The sequence below is a fragment of the Ranitomeya variabilis genome, chromosome 7 (genome assembly GCF_051348905.1).
Source record: "Ranitomeya variabilis isolate aRanVar5 chromosome 7, aRanVar5.hap1, whole genome shotgun sequence".
Lineage (NCBI taxonomy): Eukaryota > Metazoa > Chordata > Amphibia > Anura > Dendrobatidae > Ranitomeya > Ranitomeya variabilis.
In genome coordinates this window covers 81,469,269-81,484,702 of record NC_135238.1, presented here as the reverse complement: position 1 = coordinate 81,484,702, position 15,434 = coordinate 81,469,269, and the positions used below count along the sequence as shown (strand labels likewise).

At 48.5% G+C, this 15,434-nt stretch overlaps 1 protein-coding gene across 1 annotated transcript in view; it reads right to left on the bottom strand.

Moving 5' to 3' along the window:
- Nucleotides 1-305: 305 nt before the first annotated feature.
- Nucleotides 306-15,434, bottom strand: part of NABP1 (nucleic acid binding protein 1) — a 33,272-nt gene continuing 18,143 nt past the window's right edge. The window contains exons 5-6 of the mRNA XM_077275376.1: nucleotides 13,846-13,885; nucleotides 306-1,131 (exon numbers count right to left, since the gene is read on the bottom strand). Of these exons, the coding sequence (XP_077131491.1) occupies nucleotides 950-1,131; nucleotides 13,846-13,885 (222 nt within the window). The 3' untranslated portion in view covers nucleotides 306-949. The remainder of the gene's footprint in view (nucleotides 1,132-13,845; nucleotides 13,886-15,434) is intronic.

The window sequence follows — 15,434 nt, the reverse complement described above, 5'->3', positions numbered from 1 at the left end:
TGGAGTTTACACCTGGAGGGTGATGTGAATTTTTTTTGTCTTTCTAAGTTATGTAAAGATCTCTCAAAACACAGCAAACGGCATAAAGGGCCATGGACTTTGCACTCAGCTCTGACACCACAGTAGATGTTTTGTCTCAGGACTGTACTGCAGGACAGGTTACGCAGCAACTATTTAAAAATAAAATTTAACCAATAGGCACCCTTTCAAACTGCAAAACATATCCCCAGAAGTGCATCTTCCATAATTTTACTTAAAATTAGTTTCCACTTAAAAAAATAAATAAATAAATAGTAAAGACTGGCATCATTAAAAATGACCTTTACTAATAAACATTTCATTATGAGAAACACAGTATATCTGGCATACAATAGTATTCACCACTCTTACGATGGTTCTCAAACATAAATTGGGCATAGTTAACCAAAATAAATGAATACAGATCCATACGTAAAACATGTTCCCATACCTTCTGTAATCCCCAGCAGAATGCACCCTTTACTCTGCAACTTTTATAGGAACATTGCAAGATCCCAAAAGGAAACAATTTAAGCTATGAAGAGATTGTGTCTGCAAATCCTATTTGGTCCAGTGTGGTCATTTATCACAATTCTATACATTGCTCCAAATCGTTAATATAGTCTCCTGATAATAACTCTGTAATATCATATATCATCTGGAAACAAAGGTACTGAAATACAAAAAATGCAAGAAACTCAACTCTTCACATTACCAAAAATAAAAGTGCACTAAGTGTTCAAGTAGAGCAGTGGTCTGCAACCTGTCTCTCCAGCTGTTGGGGAACTGCAACCACCAGCAGGCCCTGGCAAATGGAGATTGGCAGAGCATGACGGAAAGTGTAGTTTAACCACAGCTAGATAACCACAGGTTGCTGACAACTTAGGAGTCTGGTGTGTCATCTATTAGGGCGTACAGAAACATATACACGTCATCTCTTGGCTCGTCTTGGGTCTCGTCCATTGCTCATGGAGGCAGCTGTTGGTGGAGAAGGATTAGCTGGTGGAACAATGGTTTGCTGGTTTACAGGTCCTCGTCCATTTGTTCGACCATTGTTACTATATGAAGGTGCATGGTTAGAAGAAGATCCTGACACAGATTGTGGGCCATTACCTGCAAGAAGGAAAGCAAGAATTAAGATTGTGCACTTCCAGAATCGCAGAGCATCAGTACAAGTGCAAGCTTACTTTAACCCCTTCATGACCCAGCCTATTTTGACCTTAATGACCTGGCCATTTTTTGCAATTCTGACCAGTGTCCCTTTATGAGGTAATAACTCAGGAACGCTTCAACGGATCCTAGCAATTCTGAGAATGTTTTTTCGTGACATATTGGGCTTCATGTTAGTGGTAAATTTAGGTCAATAATTTCTGCGTTTATTTGTGAAAAAAAATGGAAATTTGGCGAAAATTTTGAAAATTTCGCAATTTTCAAATTTTGAATTTTTATTCTGTTAAATCAGAGAGTTATGTGACACAAAATAGTTAATAAATAACATTTGCCACATGTCTACTTTACATCAGCACAATTTTGAAACCAAAATTTTTTTTTGCTAGGAAGTTATAAAGGTTAAAATTTGACCAGTGATTTCTCATTTTTACAACAAAATTTACAAAATCATTTTTTTTAGGGACCACCTCACATTTGAAGTCAGTTTGAGGGGTCTATATGGCTGAAAATACCCAAAAGTGACACCATTCTAAAAACTACACCCCTCAAGGTGCTTAAAACCACATTCAAGAAGTTTGTTAACCCTTCAGGTGCTTCACAGCAGCAGAAGCAATATGGAAGGAAAATATGAACATTTAACTTTTTATTCACAAACATTATCTTTTAGCAACAATTTTTTTATTTTCCCAAGGGTAACAGGAGAAATTTGACCCCAAAAGTTATTGTACAGTTTCTCCTGAGTACGCTGATACCCCATATGTGGGGGTAAACCACTGTTTGGGCACACGTCGGGGTTCGGAATGGAAGTAGTGACGTTTTGAAATGCAGACTTTGATGGAATGCTCTGAGGGCGTCACGTTGCGTTTGCAGAGCCCCTGATGTGCCTAAACAGTAGACACTCCCCACAAGTAACCCCATTTTGGAAACTAGACCCCCAAAGGAACTTATCTAGATGTGTGGTGAGCACTTTGAACCCCCAAATGCTTCACAGAAGTTTATAACGCAGAGCCGTGAAAATAATAAATACGTTTTCTTTCCTCAAAAATGATGTTTTAGCAAGCAATTATTTATTTTCACAAGGGTAACAGATGAAATTGGACCCCAATAGTTGTTGCCCAGTTTGTCCCGAGTATGCTGGTACTCCGTACGTGGGGGTAAACTACTGTTTGGTTGCACGTTGGGGCTCGGAAGGGAGGGTGCACCATTTGACTTTTGGAACGCAAGATTGGCTGGAATCAATGGTGGCGCCATGTTGCGTTTGGAGACCCCTGATGTGCCTAAACAGTGGAAACCCCTCAATTCTAACTTCAACACTAACCCCAACACACCCCTAACATAATCCCAACTCTAGCCATAACCCTAACCCCAACACACCCCTAACCACAACCCTAACCCAACACACCCCTAACCCTAATCCCAACCCTAATTTCAACCCTAACCACAACCCTAACCCCAACACACCCCTAACCATAACCCTAACCACAAGCCTATTTCCAACCCTAGCCCTAATTCCATCCCTAACCCTAAGGCTATGTGCCCACGTTGTGGATTCGTGTGAGATTTTTCCGCACCATTTTTGAAAAATCCGCAGGTAAAAGGCACTGCGTTTTATCTGCGGATTTACCACAGATTTCCAGTGGTTTTTGTGCGGATTTCACCTGCGGATTCCTATTGAGGAACAGGTGTAAAACGCTGCGGAATCCACACAAAGAATTGATATGCTGCGTAAAATACAACTCAGCGTTTCTGCGCGGTATTTTCCGCACCATGGGCACAGCGGATTTGGTTTTCCAAAGATTTACATGGAACTGTAAACCTGTTGGAAAACTGCTACGAATCCGCAGCAGCCAATCCGCTGCGCATCCGCAGCCAAATCCACACCGTGTGCACATAGCCTAATTCTAAGGCTATGTGCACACGCTGCGGAAAACGCTGCGGATCCGCAGCTGCGGGTCCGCAGCAGTTTCCCTTGAGATTATAGTTCAATGTAAACCTATGGGAAACAAAAAACGCTATGCCCATGCTGCGGAAAAAACTGCGCGGAAACGCAGCGGTTTACATTCCGCAGCATGTCACTTCTTTCTGCGGATTCCGCAGCGGTTTTACAACTGCTCCAATAGAAAACCGCAGTTGTAAAACCGCAGTGAAATCTGCAGAAAAACCACGTTGAATCCGCGATAAGTCCGCATCGGTTTTACACTGCAAATTTATCAAATGCGCTGTGGAAAAATTCACAGAGGACCAGAATACCCTAACCCTAAGGAAAAATCCACAGAGGACCAGAAAACCCTAACCCTGGTTCTGAACCTAGTGGGGAAAAAAATATTATATATATATATATTTTCTTTATTTTATTGTTGTCCCTAGCTATAAGGGTGATAAAGGGGGGGGGGGGGGTCATTTACATTTTTTTTCACAGTGATCAAAATGTACATGGAACGAATCTGCTGGCAGGCAGATTCGGCGGGCGTACTGCGCATGCGCCCGCCATTTTGGAAGATGGCGGCGCCCAGGGAGGAGACGGACCGACACCGGGAGGCTCGGTAAGTATGTGGGGGTAAGGGGGGGAGCTCGGGGGGTGGATCGGAGCACAGGGGAGGTGGATCGGAGCAAGGAAGGAGCGGGCAGGAGGACGGAGAGGACCGGGCCACATAACGGACGACTGGGGAGGCGATCGGTGGCGGTGGGGGGGCAGATCAGGTTTTCCAGCCATGGCCGATGATATTGCAGCATCAGCCATGGCTGGATTGCAATATTTCACCTTTTTCATAGGTGAAATATTGCAAATTGCTCTGATTGGCTGTTGAAAGTGCAACAGCCAATCAGAGCGATCGTAGCCACGTGGGGGCAAAGCCACCCCCCCTGGGCTAAAGTACCACTCCCCCTGTCCCTGCAGATCGGGCGAAATAGGAGTTAACCCTTTCACCCGATCTGCAGGGACGCGATCATTCTGTGACACAGCATATGCGTCACAGGTCGGATTGGCACCGACTTTCATGACGCATACGCTGTGTCACAGGTCGGTAAGGGGTTAAAGGGACTGTCACCCCCTCCAGCCGTTATAAACTAAAAGCCACCTTGTGCAGCAGTAATGCTGCATTCTGACAAGGTGGCTCTTTTAGTTATTGGTGCAGTCAAAGCAGAAATAAAGCGTTTTATAATTTCGCAAAAATACCTGTCCTTAGTCCTGGAGGCAGGTCTTAACCCCCCTGCTGCACACGCCACACTGCTGTCACTCAAGGCTTCTTCGGTACCAGGCGCCGCCCCCTCCGCGCGGTTTTCAAATCAAATCCGGCACCTGCGCGGTTTTGTTCTGCCTGGGGCAGGCGCAGTGAGCGCTGCCCGTCTGACCTCAGATGCAGTCTCGCAGACTGCGCCTGTGCGGCCACCCAGCTTGTGAATCCCAGCCCCGCAATGTGTCATGCATTATGCACAGTGCGGGGCTGGGATTCCTGGGCATGCGCACTGCGTGTGTCAGCCACTCACCCAGGTCCCTCGCCTTACAGCGTATCTTCAGCTGATCGAGACTGCATCTGAGGTCAGACGGGTAGCGTTCACTGTGCCTGCCCCAGGCAGAACAAAACAGCGCAGGCGCCGGATTTGATTTAAAAACGGCGAGGAGGGGGCGGCGCCTGGCGCCAAAAAAGCCTTGAGTGACAGCAGTGTGGCGTGTGCACCAGGGGGGTTAAGACCAGCCTCCAGGACTAAGGACAGGTATTTTTGCGAAATTATAAAACGCTTTATTTCTGCTTTGACTGCACCAATAACTAAAAGCCACCTTGTCAGAATGCAGCATTACTGCTGCACAAGGTGGCTCTTTTAGTTTATAACGGCTGGAGGGGGTGACAGAGTCCCTTTAATATATCTTGCGGTGGCGATACGGGTCGGGCATCTCCAGGGGTCCCCCGTGCCTTGGCTTTGTGCACTTTAGGTGACGTTTGTGGTCTGTATTTACTACCTATTTAATCATCTCAGTCGGCATCTTTGCTGCACCAAGTGTCTCTTTGGTATTATCTGCCTTTCATATCTTTCTAGCAGTTAGTGGGGGATTTACCCCTCTGTTATACTGACCTTCCAGGTATAAGTTCCCCTTTGTGCATTTTTTTGCGTTGCTACCTTCTTACTGCACTATTTTTTTGAGCAGCCATTGATCAGTTGGTATTTGCAGTGCATTTTATAGGGGTATTGGTGCAAGATAGTCCCTGTATGGCACGTTTACACACTTTCTCCACATGGATAGTGGTTCATCTAGCTCTGTATATGTTTAGTCAAATTTTCAACATCAACAGGTTATAACTTTGCTTGTGAACAGTGGGCAGTCATTATTCTATATTATGTGCATAGGCCAAGGGAGGGGTTGCTCTAAGCTTTATTACAAGCTATTTTGGGTTTTCCATCTGTCAGGTTTGTGTGACTTAATTGTTTTTATACTGTGTGTTTGCTTTTTGTATTCAATAAAAATATTTAGCATCTATTTTGGTGATCCCCTGTTTGTAGTCTACAGCTTTTTCTTCCTTGATGGTTACTTTAATATATATCTTATTACAAAAAAATTAAAAAGTTTTCATCGACACTTGAAGTCTTGATTTATCACAGAAGAAAAAAAAATACCTCCTTCAACTCTTGGACTGAACACAGTCATTATGTAAAATTGTCTTTAGCAAGGTGTTCCAACCCACTGTATACATATACTGAAATGTATTGTCCAGTACTTAATATTGATGGTTTATCATCAATATCAGATCAATGAACATCACAGCACTCAGCAGTATAGTGGCCGCAGGGAGGCTCCCCGTCCACTCCTGGAAGAATTAGGGATGTGGACTCCCCATTCTAGCGTTCGTAGGGATCCTCATGATGAGCGCACAAGGCACAGAAAGTTAGCACTTATCCAAAGGATAGAATTTTCAAGGAATAAAGTAAAGTTGCCATGGTACGTCAACCCTTTAAAGGGAACCTGTCAGCAGATTTTGCCGCTATAAGATGTGACCACTGCCTTTCAGGTCTTATCTACAGCATTCTATAATGCTGTATATAAGCTCCTGGTCCAACCTGCAAGTGAAGAAAAAAGGAGGTTTTTGTGTACTCACCGTAAAATCTCTCTCTCTTAGCCTCTAATTGGGGGACACAGGACCATGGGTGTTATGCTGCTGTCCACTAGGAGGCAACACTATGCATAATCTGAAAAAGATTAACTGTGGCTCCTCCTGTGCAGTATACACCCCTGGACGGCATCAGCCTTCTCCAGTTTTGTGCCAAAGCAGTAGGAGGAACGTAACATGAATAACATAATTATGCCTGTAAGAAGGCAACTATGTACGAGCTCAAGAAACAATATGAGAACTCAACAGTTACAACAGCCCGGAAAGGGCAACAGGGTGGGAGCTGTGTCCCCCAATTATAGGCTAAGGGTACCGTCACACAGTACCATTTTAATCGCTACGACGGCACGATCCGTGACGTCGCAGCGATCGTATGAATATCGCTCCAGCGTCGTAGACTGCGGTCACACGTTGCAATCACGGCGCTGGAGCGATGCCGAAGTCCCCGGTAACCAGGGTAAACATCGGGTAACTAAGCGCAGGGCCGCGCTTAGTAACCCGATGTTTACCCTGGTTACCAGCGTAAACGTAAAAAAAACAAACAGTACATACTCACATTCTGGTGTCTGTCCCCGGCGTTCTGCTTCTCTCCACTGTGTAAAGCGCCATAGCCGGAAAGCACAGCGGTGACGTCAGACGTCACTGCTGTGCTCGCTTTCCGGCCGGCGCTCACACTGCAGAGAAGCTGAGACGCCGGAGGACAGACACCGGAATGTAAGTATGTACGGTTTGTTTTTTTTACGTTTACGCTGGTAACCAGGGTAAACATCGGGTTACTAAGCGCGGCCCTGCGCTTAGTTACCCGATGTTTACCCTGGTTACAAGCGAACACATCGCTGGATCGCTGTCACACACAACGATCCAGCGATGTCAGCGGGTGATCAAGCGACGAAAGAAAGTTCCATACGATCTGCTACGACGTACGATTCTCAGCAGGATCCCTGATCGCTGCTGCGTGTCAGACACTGCGATATCGTAACGATATCGCTAGAACGTCACGAATCGTACCGTCGTAGCGATCAAAATGGTACTGTGTGACGGTACCCTTAGAGAAAGATTTTACGGTGAGTACACAAAAATCTCCTTTACTCTGTCACCTCATTGGGGGACACAGGACCATGGGACGTCCTAAAGCAGTCCCTGGGTGGGAAGCAATGAACGAATATTGTGCAGACAGGCCCGTACACTTAGGGCACCGCCGCCTGCAGGACACATCTACCCAGGCTCGCTGAGGACTGGGTATGAACCCTGTAGTGTTTAGTAAATGTGTGTAAGCTAGTCCAAGTGGCCGCTTTACACACTTGTTGTGCCGAAGCCTGGTGCCGAATGGCCCAGGAGGCCTCTACCGCCCGTGTAGAGTGTACCGTAATACCGGCTGGAAGAGGAAGATTCTTAAGGCGGTACACCTCTTGTATGGTGGATTTGATCCACCTGGCAAGAGTAGCTTTTGGAAGCTGGCCTACCCTTGTGGCCGCCTTCCAGAAGGAGGAAAGGAGAATCAGACCTCCGGAAGGACGCAGTCCTAGACACGTATATACGCAAAGGCCTGACAAGGTCAAGCGTATGCAGAGCCTTCTCCACTCTATGAACCGGAACCGGACAAAGGGATGGTAGTGAAATTTCCTCATGGAGTTGGAAGTCTGACACAACCTTCGGAAGGAAGGATGGGACCGTACGAAGAACTACCTTGGCCTGGTGACAAGCCAGGAAAGGCCGTCTGCATGAGAGTGCTGTCGGTTCAGACACCTTGCGTAGCGAGGTGAGTGCCACCAGGAAAAAAAACCAAAAAAAAAACCACTTTCTGGGAAAGGCGGCGGAGCGGGACCTCCTTAAGGGTTCGAAGGGTGGTTCCTGCAATGCTGTCAGGACCAGGATGAGGTCCCACGTTTCTAGTGGTCGTCTGTAGGGGGGAACCAATCGGGGAACCCCCTGAAGGAAAAGGCCTTACTTGCGGCTTGGTAGCAATGCGCTTCTGGAAAAAGCACTGAGAGGGCTGACACCTGGCTTTAGGCGAGCCCAATGACAGACTGGCTTCCAGACCCGCTTGGAGAAAACCAAGAGCTTTGGGTAGGGAATAAGGGAGTGGAACCTAGCCACGAGATTCGCACCAGGTAAAGAAAACTTTCCAGGTACGGTAATACATCTTGGCAGAGGCCGATTTCCGTGCTCTGATCATGGTTGCAACGACCTCTGTCGAGAACCCTGCCTGGGTTAGAACCCAGGTCTCAAGGGCCACGCCATCAAGTTGAGAGCCCTTGAGTTCTGGTGGTAGAACGGCTCTTGTGATAGAAGATCGTGGCGGTCGGGGAGACGCCAGGGGGCGTCTGCTGTGAGTTGTACGATGTCGGCGTACCATGTGCGTCTGGGCCAGTCCGCTGCAATGAGGATAGTTGAAACTCCCTCTTGTTTGATCTTCCTCACCCTCTGGATATCAGGGGGAGAGGTGGAAAAAATATACAGAAGCTGGAACTGAGTCCAGTCCTGAACCAGAGCGACTGCTCCGAGCGACCGCGGATCGTGAGTTCAGGCAATGAAGTTGGAGACCTTGGCATTGAAATGGGATGCCATTAGGTCCACATCCGGGGTCCCCCAGCGGAGACAGATCTGATGAAAAATTTTGGGATGGAGAGACCACTCTCCCGAGTCTATTCCTTGTCGGCCGAGGAAGTCTGCTTCCCAGTTGTCCACACCCGAACGTGGACCGCCGAAGGACCGACCCTGTGTCCTCCGCCCAGCGGAGGACATATGACACTTCCCGCGTCGCTTGGGTACTGCGGGTCCCCCCTTGATGAGTCACATATGCCACAGTCGTGGTATTGTCCGACTGTATCCTGATGTAAGAGGCTGCCAGTAAGTGATGGAAAGCCCTCAATGCCAGAAGGATGGCACGAATTTTCAGGATGTTGATGGGCATGGACGCTTCCGCTGAGGACCACTTGCCCATCAGGAGCCCCCAGCTGAGCCGGGGTCCCTGGATGCAGGCGCAGTGTGCTGGCCTATTGCTTGGAGGTGTAGGATGCTGCCTGTACAGGCCCTACCTGAGGTGTCTCAACCTATACCCCCAGAGAGGGAAAGGGAAGGTGCTATTGTCACCTTCAGGGGCCTTTATCCTCGCCTCGACCTCAACCCAGAAACCAAAAGGAATTGGGGAAGGGAGTCTCGACTTCGAACCAGCACCCGAGGGACTGGGGAAGGAGCAGCATGGGGAATAGCCATCTCAACTTCAACTGGGCACCCCATAATAGGGGGCCGAGGAAGGAGCCATGCCGGGAGTCTCACAAGAGACCCTCTTTTCTTCATCTGCTAGTCGGAGGGCCAGTGCCTTGTCCTTGGGAAGGAGCACTAGACCCCTGGAAGTGTTGAATAACATTCCCAGGAAGGTCAGGGACTGACTCGGAGTTGGTGATGACTTTGTAGGTTGATTAACCAGCCCATACAACAGAGAGTATCGGTTGTGATTGAGACGCTGAGCTCGCAAACCTTGAAGGTGGGAGCCTTGATGAGTAGATCGTCCAGGTATGGAACGACTACTATGCCTCTGGAATGCAGGATGTCCATGGTTGTTGCCATGACCTTGGTGACACTCTGGGAGCCGTGGCGAGTCCAAAGGGGAGAGCCACGAATTGGTAGTGGTCCTGGCCTATTGCGAACCTGAGAAACCTCTGATGGGCAGGTGCAATGGGTATATGCAGGTATGTGTCTTGTATGTCTATGGAGGCGAGATATTCTCCCTTCTCCATGGACGCAGTGATGGACCGAAGGGACTCCATGCGGAAGTGACGGACCCGTACATATTTGTTGAGCTGTTTTAGGTCTAGTATGGGCCGTACGCTGCCTCCTTTCTTGGGAACTACGAACAGATTGGAGTAGAACCCTCGGAAGCGGTCGGTCGTGGGTACCGGTACTATGACTCCTGATTAATAAAGCGAGGAGACCGCTTGGTGGTAGGCTCGAGCCTTGGCTGGCGGTTTTGGGGGGACAGAGAGGAAGAACCTGTCCGGTGGGTTGGAGGTGAAGTCTATTTTGTATCCGGAAGACACGTTCCATGACCCACCTGTCTTCTGTAATAGGCAGCCATACTTGATGAAAGAGCAAAAGTCGGCCGCCTACCGGTGTGGTGTCTTCCGGAGTCCGTGAGTCATGAGGAAGAGAAAGTCTGAGATTTTCCTCCTCTGGGCTTAGACTGGCCTGCTTTTGACTGCCAGGTCTTGTCCGACCTTTGCGTCGATCGTGAGTTGTCCCTGCGTGGGGAACGATTACGATTTTGTACTGGACGTGAGACGGACCAGCCGGAGGAATTCCGAAAGGATCGGAATAGAGTTTGGTTACGCTTCTGGTAAGTGCGTTTAGGTTTCAGTTGGGGAAGAGAAGTACTCTTACCCCCTGTGGCGTTGGATCTCAGAGTATCCAACTGTTCACCGAAAAGTCTCCCACTGAGGTAGGGGAGGTGCGTGAGGGACTTCTTTGAGGCTGCGTCCGCTTTCCATTCCCGCAGCCAGAGGATACGCCTGATGGGGTTTGATGCTATCCCCGCGACTCCCCTTGCTGAAACCAGAGCTGCATGGAGCATGTAATCTGCTACAACTGCAATTGAACCGCTTGGTCCGACAGTTGAGGAGCGGATGCTTGGAAGGCTTGTAGATTCTTTGCCCAGGCCAGGATGGCCTTGGCAGCCCAAGCTGAAGCGAACGCAGGAGCCATGGATGCCCTTGCTGCCTTGAAAATTGAACGAGCCATGCGTTCTACCTGCCAGTCTGCTGCGTCCCTGAGGGTTGAGCTATCTGGCGGTGTAAGGAGGGTCTGTGCTGCCAGCCTAGAGACTGGGGGATCCACTTCAGGTGGATCTGTCCATTCCTTGGTGTCCTTCTGTGGGAAGGGGCACCTCGCCTCCAGATATTTGCGATTAGCAAATTTTTTCTCAGGCTGTGAGAGCTGTTTTTTAAGGATCGCCTTAAACTCTGGTGGTTAGAGAAAACCTTAGGCGGCTTCAGAGGTCCTTCAAAGGAAGTCTGATGTTCCGGGGCCTCTGATGGCGGATCAGAAATGACCAGCACCCGATGGATGGACGATATTATGTCCTCAACTAGCGCTGTATTGCTAGGAGGGATTGGGATCAGGGACCCCTCCGTTTCTCTGTCTGAGTCAGAGACGCAGATGCCTTCCGAATCCTGTGTATCACTGAGGCGTCCCCTGCTAGGTGAGCTGGGGAGGAGACCTTCTCCGGTTGGTGATTGCGGAGATCTGCATTGTCTGTCCCTGGAATGGGACGGTCTAGATGACCTGGAGCAACGGTGTCTCTCCCTAGAGGGGGATGACCGTGTGCTATGGGATGACGCAGATGGACTTGATGTATGGATCCGCTTGCGTCGTGACCTAGACGTGGATGTGCCAGGGTCATCTTGTTCCTGAGTCAAGCTCTCCCTTTGCTGGGTAACGGTCATAGCCGGGGCATGACCCTGCAGAGCCTGAAGCAATGTGGAAGTTAGTTATCTATAGACTGCGTCATAGATTGCGATATCTGAGTAGCCCATTCCGGTGTGGCATTAGACACCGAGGCATTGGCAGGGGCTTCTTGTGTGACAGTAGTTTGTATACAGTTCTGACAATGCGGGTACGTGCTGCTACTGGGGAGAGCGGTCCCGCAGGCTGTGCAGAATGCATAATAGCAGTTCTGCCTGGTTCTCTTAGACCTTGAGCCCGGCATAGTGCACAGAGTGCAGAAGTGCTGCCAGCAGATGGACCTTACAGGGGTAGAGAACCTACAGGGGAGCCTTATAGGTAATATGGATTCACAGCTGAGTAAAGATAACCCAGCTGTGATCTTACCCCACCAGTGTACCCCTAGGTCCAGCGCCGAAAATCCACAGTCCTGTGCCCCCCGGAGACTGGCTGCCTGGTCCTGGTCCTGCAGACCGGGAGATGCAGGGTTAATCTGCAGCCGAAAATGGCTGCAGAGACAGAGGAGAGAGGAGGAGAAGGGGGCGGAGAGCTGGAAAAAGGCGGCAAGGCTATAAAAAAACCCGCCCTCTGTCTCGATCCGCCCCTTGTATGACACTGTAGAGTGTCATATTTGTCATCCGGGGGGCGGAGAGGAAGCTGCTGCTTCAGCTAGGCCGAAGCCGGGGCCTAAATTAGATGCCTGAGGCCCAGAAGGGCTCCAGGCCGGCGCGAAAGTCCGGGAGGGGGTCGGATCTGAACCGGACCCCTCCAGATTTGAAGGCAGGATGGCGGTGGGGCTATAAGCGGAAGGGGGAGCCCGGCTGGGGTCCCCCTGAGGCAGTATAGAGCTGGTGCTGCCACAGAGACAGGGACGCAGGGAGCCCTGTGTCTGTATGTGCCATGGCTGCCTGCACTCCCCCCGGCCCCAACAGGAGCCTGCAGCTGGGCTGGGGTCCGTGGATGCAGGCGCAGTATGCTGGCCCATTGCTGGGAGCTGTAGGATGCTGCCTGTACAGGCCCTACCTGAGGTGTCTCAACCTAATACCCCCAGAGGGGGATAGGGAGGGTGCTTTTGTCACACCTTCAGGGGCCTTTATCCTCGCCTCGACCTCAACCCAGAGACCAAAAGGAATTGGGGAAGGAGGGGGGTCTCGACTTCGAACCAACACCCGAGAGGTTGGGGAATAGCCATCTCAACTTCAACTGGGCACCCCATAATAGGGGGCCGAGGAAGGAGCCATGCCGGGAGTCTCACAGGAGACCCTCTTTTCTTCATCTGTAATCCCATCGGAAAACGGGAAACGGAGTAAAAACGGAGTAAAAATCTTAGGTGTGCCTCCTTTGCGACACTAAGCAAAAACTGGAGAAGGCTGATGCCGTCCAGGGGTGTATACTGCACAGGAGGAGCCACAGTTAATCTTTTTCAGATTATGCATAGTGTTGCCTCCTAGTGGACAGCAGCATAACACCCATGGTCCTGTGTCCCCCAATGAGGCGACAGAGTAATAAGTTATATTATACTCACCTGCAGGGCGGTCCAGTCTGATGGGTGTCGCAGGACCGGGTCCGGCGCCTTTCATCTTCTTGTGACGCCGCCCTCCTGGTTCTTCATGGCTCCCCGGCATCACTCTCCTGCGCAGGCGTACTTATCTGCCCTGTTGAGGGCAGAGGAACGTACTGCAGTGCTTTACTCTGCTCTTAGCAGAGAAGATAAGTGCGCCTGCGCAGGAGAGCGATGTCTGGGAGCCATGAAGAACCAGGAGGGCAGCATCACAAAAAGATGGGAGGCGCTGGACCCGGCCCTGCGACACCCATCGGACCGCACCTGGGTGAGTATATTAACTTATTTTTCTTCACTTCCAGGTCGGATCGGGGGCTTCTATACAGTATTATAGAATGCTGTAGATAAGCCCTGAAAAGCAGTGGCCGCATCTTATAGCGGCAAAATCTGCTGACAGGTTCACTTTATAAAAGTTGTGCTGATTTTTTTTTATTTATTTTTTTTAAACACTTTACATTAAAATAAAGCGTGGTGTTCCAACGTGGCTTTTCCAAGTGCTGGTGGCAGGTTAAAAAAAAAATAATAATTCTTAAACTAAAGCGGCCATGCACTTACCATTGTTTGGTGGGGAATTATTGCTTTGATCCATATGTACCTGGAAGACAACGTGCATTTTATTATACCCATTAGAAAGTAAAGTGCAAACCCTCCAAAATGCATTGAAAGGTAGACTCCATTTTTCAGTACTACTTGAAAACTGGAATCAAGGACACCCAAAGTGTCAAAAGCTGGCTTAAAAAGGGAATGATCAAGTGATAAGCGATGGAAAAGTTATCCCCTAGGGACTGACAGCCGGGACCCCACCAGTCCAGAGAAACAGCCTCATGTGAATTTTTTTTCCTTATGGGACCATGAGGGATAGCACAGTGCAGCGAGAGGCTGGTATGCCACTGCCATTAGAAGGAATGGAGCTGCAGTGTACATGCAAGACCACCACTCCATATTCACACATGGCTCTTCTTATTTCCAGCTCTTGGGATTTGTGGGGTCCCAGTGGTCAGACCACCCATGGATAGAAGAAAATGTCAAACTTTGGAATACCCTTTAATACCAAATTTGTAATTCATTCATCACCGATCCTATCTGATCACCGTATACCACCAGCTTCAGACATCATAAGAAAGCACAATTAGAGGAAAGTGCAACCCTTGGACATATCAGTGGTCTCTGCACATGACATACTACAGGCCATGTGTCCATCTGTGCACAAACGCCATTTATTTGGCTGCTGATAAAGTTGCCTACAGTCAATTTGACAATTAGACAAATTTTATACAAAATGATACATTTACTCACATATGGAAAAGGAACCTGTGAGCAGTTTGGACAGACCAGGCTAGATCATGAAAAAAGCAGCTATATTTTATTTTAGAATACTGCAATATTTTATAGAAAAATGGCATGAAAAAAATGAAATAAAGTAGCCTCGTCAGCATATCCCACTGGCATCTACCCTCCAGGGTCTGCAGATAGTCAGGTCTCTCCCTATAAGTAAATAAGGAGAGGCTGCTTAGAGGACACGTCTCCCCATGGCAGAGCCATTTAAGAGCTCTTTTCCATAAACCGGCACAGTGTTTGGGAGAAAACAATTGATGAGGAGACATGTATACAGTAAAGGAAATAAGTATTTGATCCCTTGCTGATTTTGTAAGTTTTCCCACTGACACTGAACAGTCTGTAATTTTAATGGTAGGTTAAATTTTAACACAGATAGAATATAAAAAATGACATTGTATAAATTTATTTGCATATTACAGTGGGACATGAGTATTTAATCCCTTACCGACCATTAAGAGTTCTGGCTCCTACAGACCAGTCAGACGCCCCTAATCAACTCGTTATATGCATTAAAGACAGCTGTCTTACATAGTCACCTGTATAAAAGACTCCTGACCACAGACTCAAATCAGTCAGACTAACCTCTACAACATGGGCTAGACCAAAGAGCTTTCTAAGGATGTCAGGGACAAGAGCATAAGACCTGCACAAAGCTGGAATGGGCTACAAAACCATAAGTAAGATGCTGGGTGAGAAGGCGACAACTGTTGGCGCAATGGTATAAAAATGGAAGAAATACAAAATGACTGCCAATCAACATCGATCTGGGGCACCATGCAAAATCTCACCTTGTGGGGTATACTTGA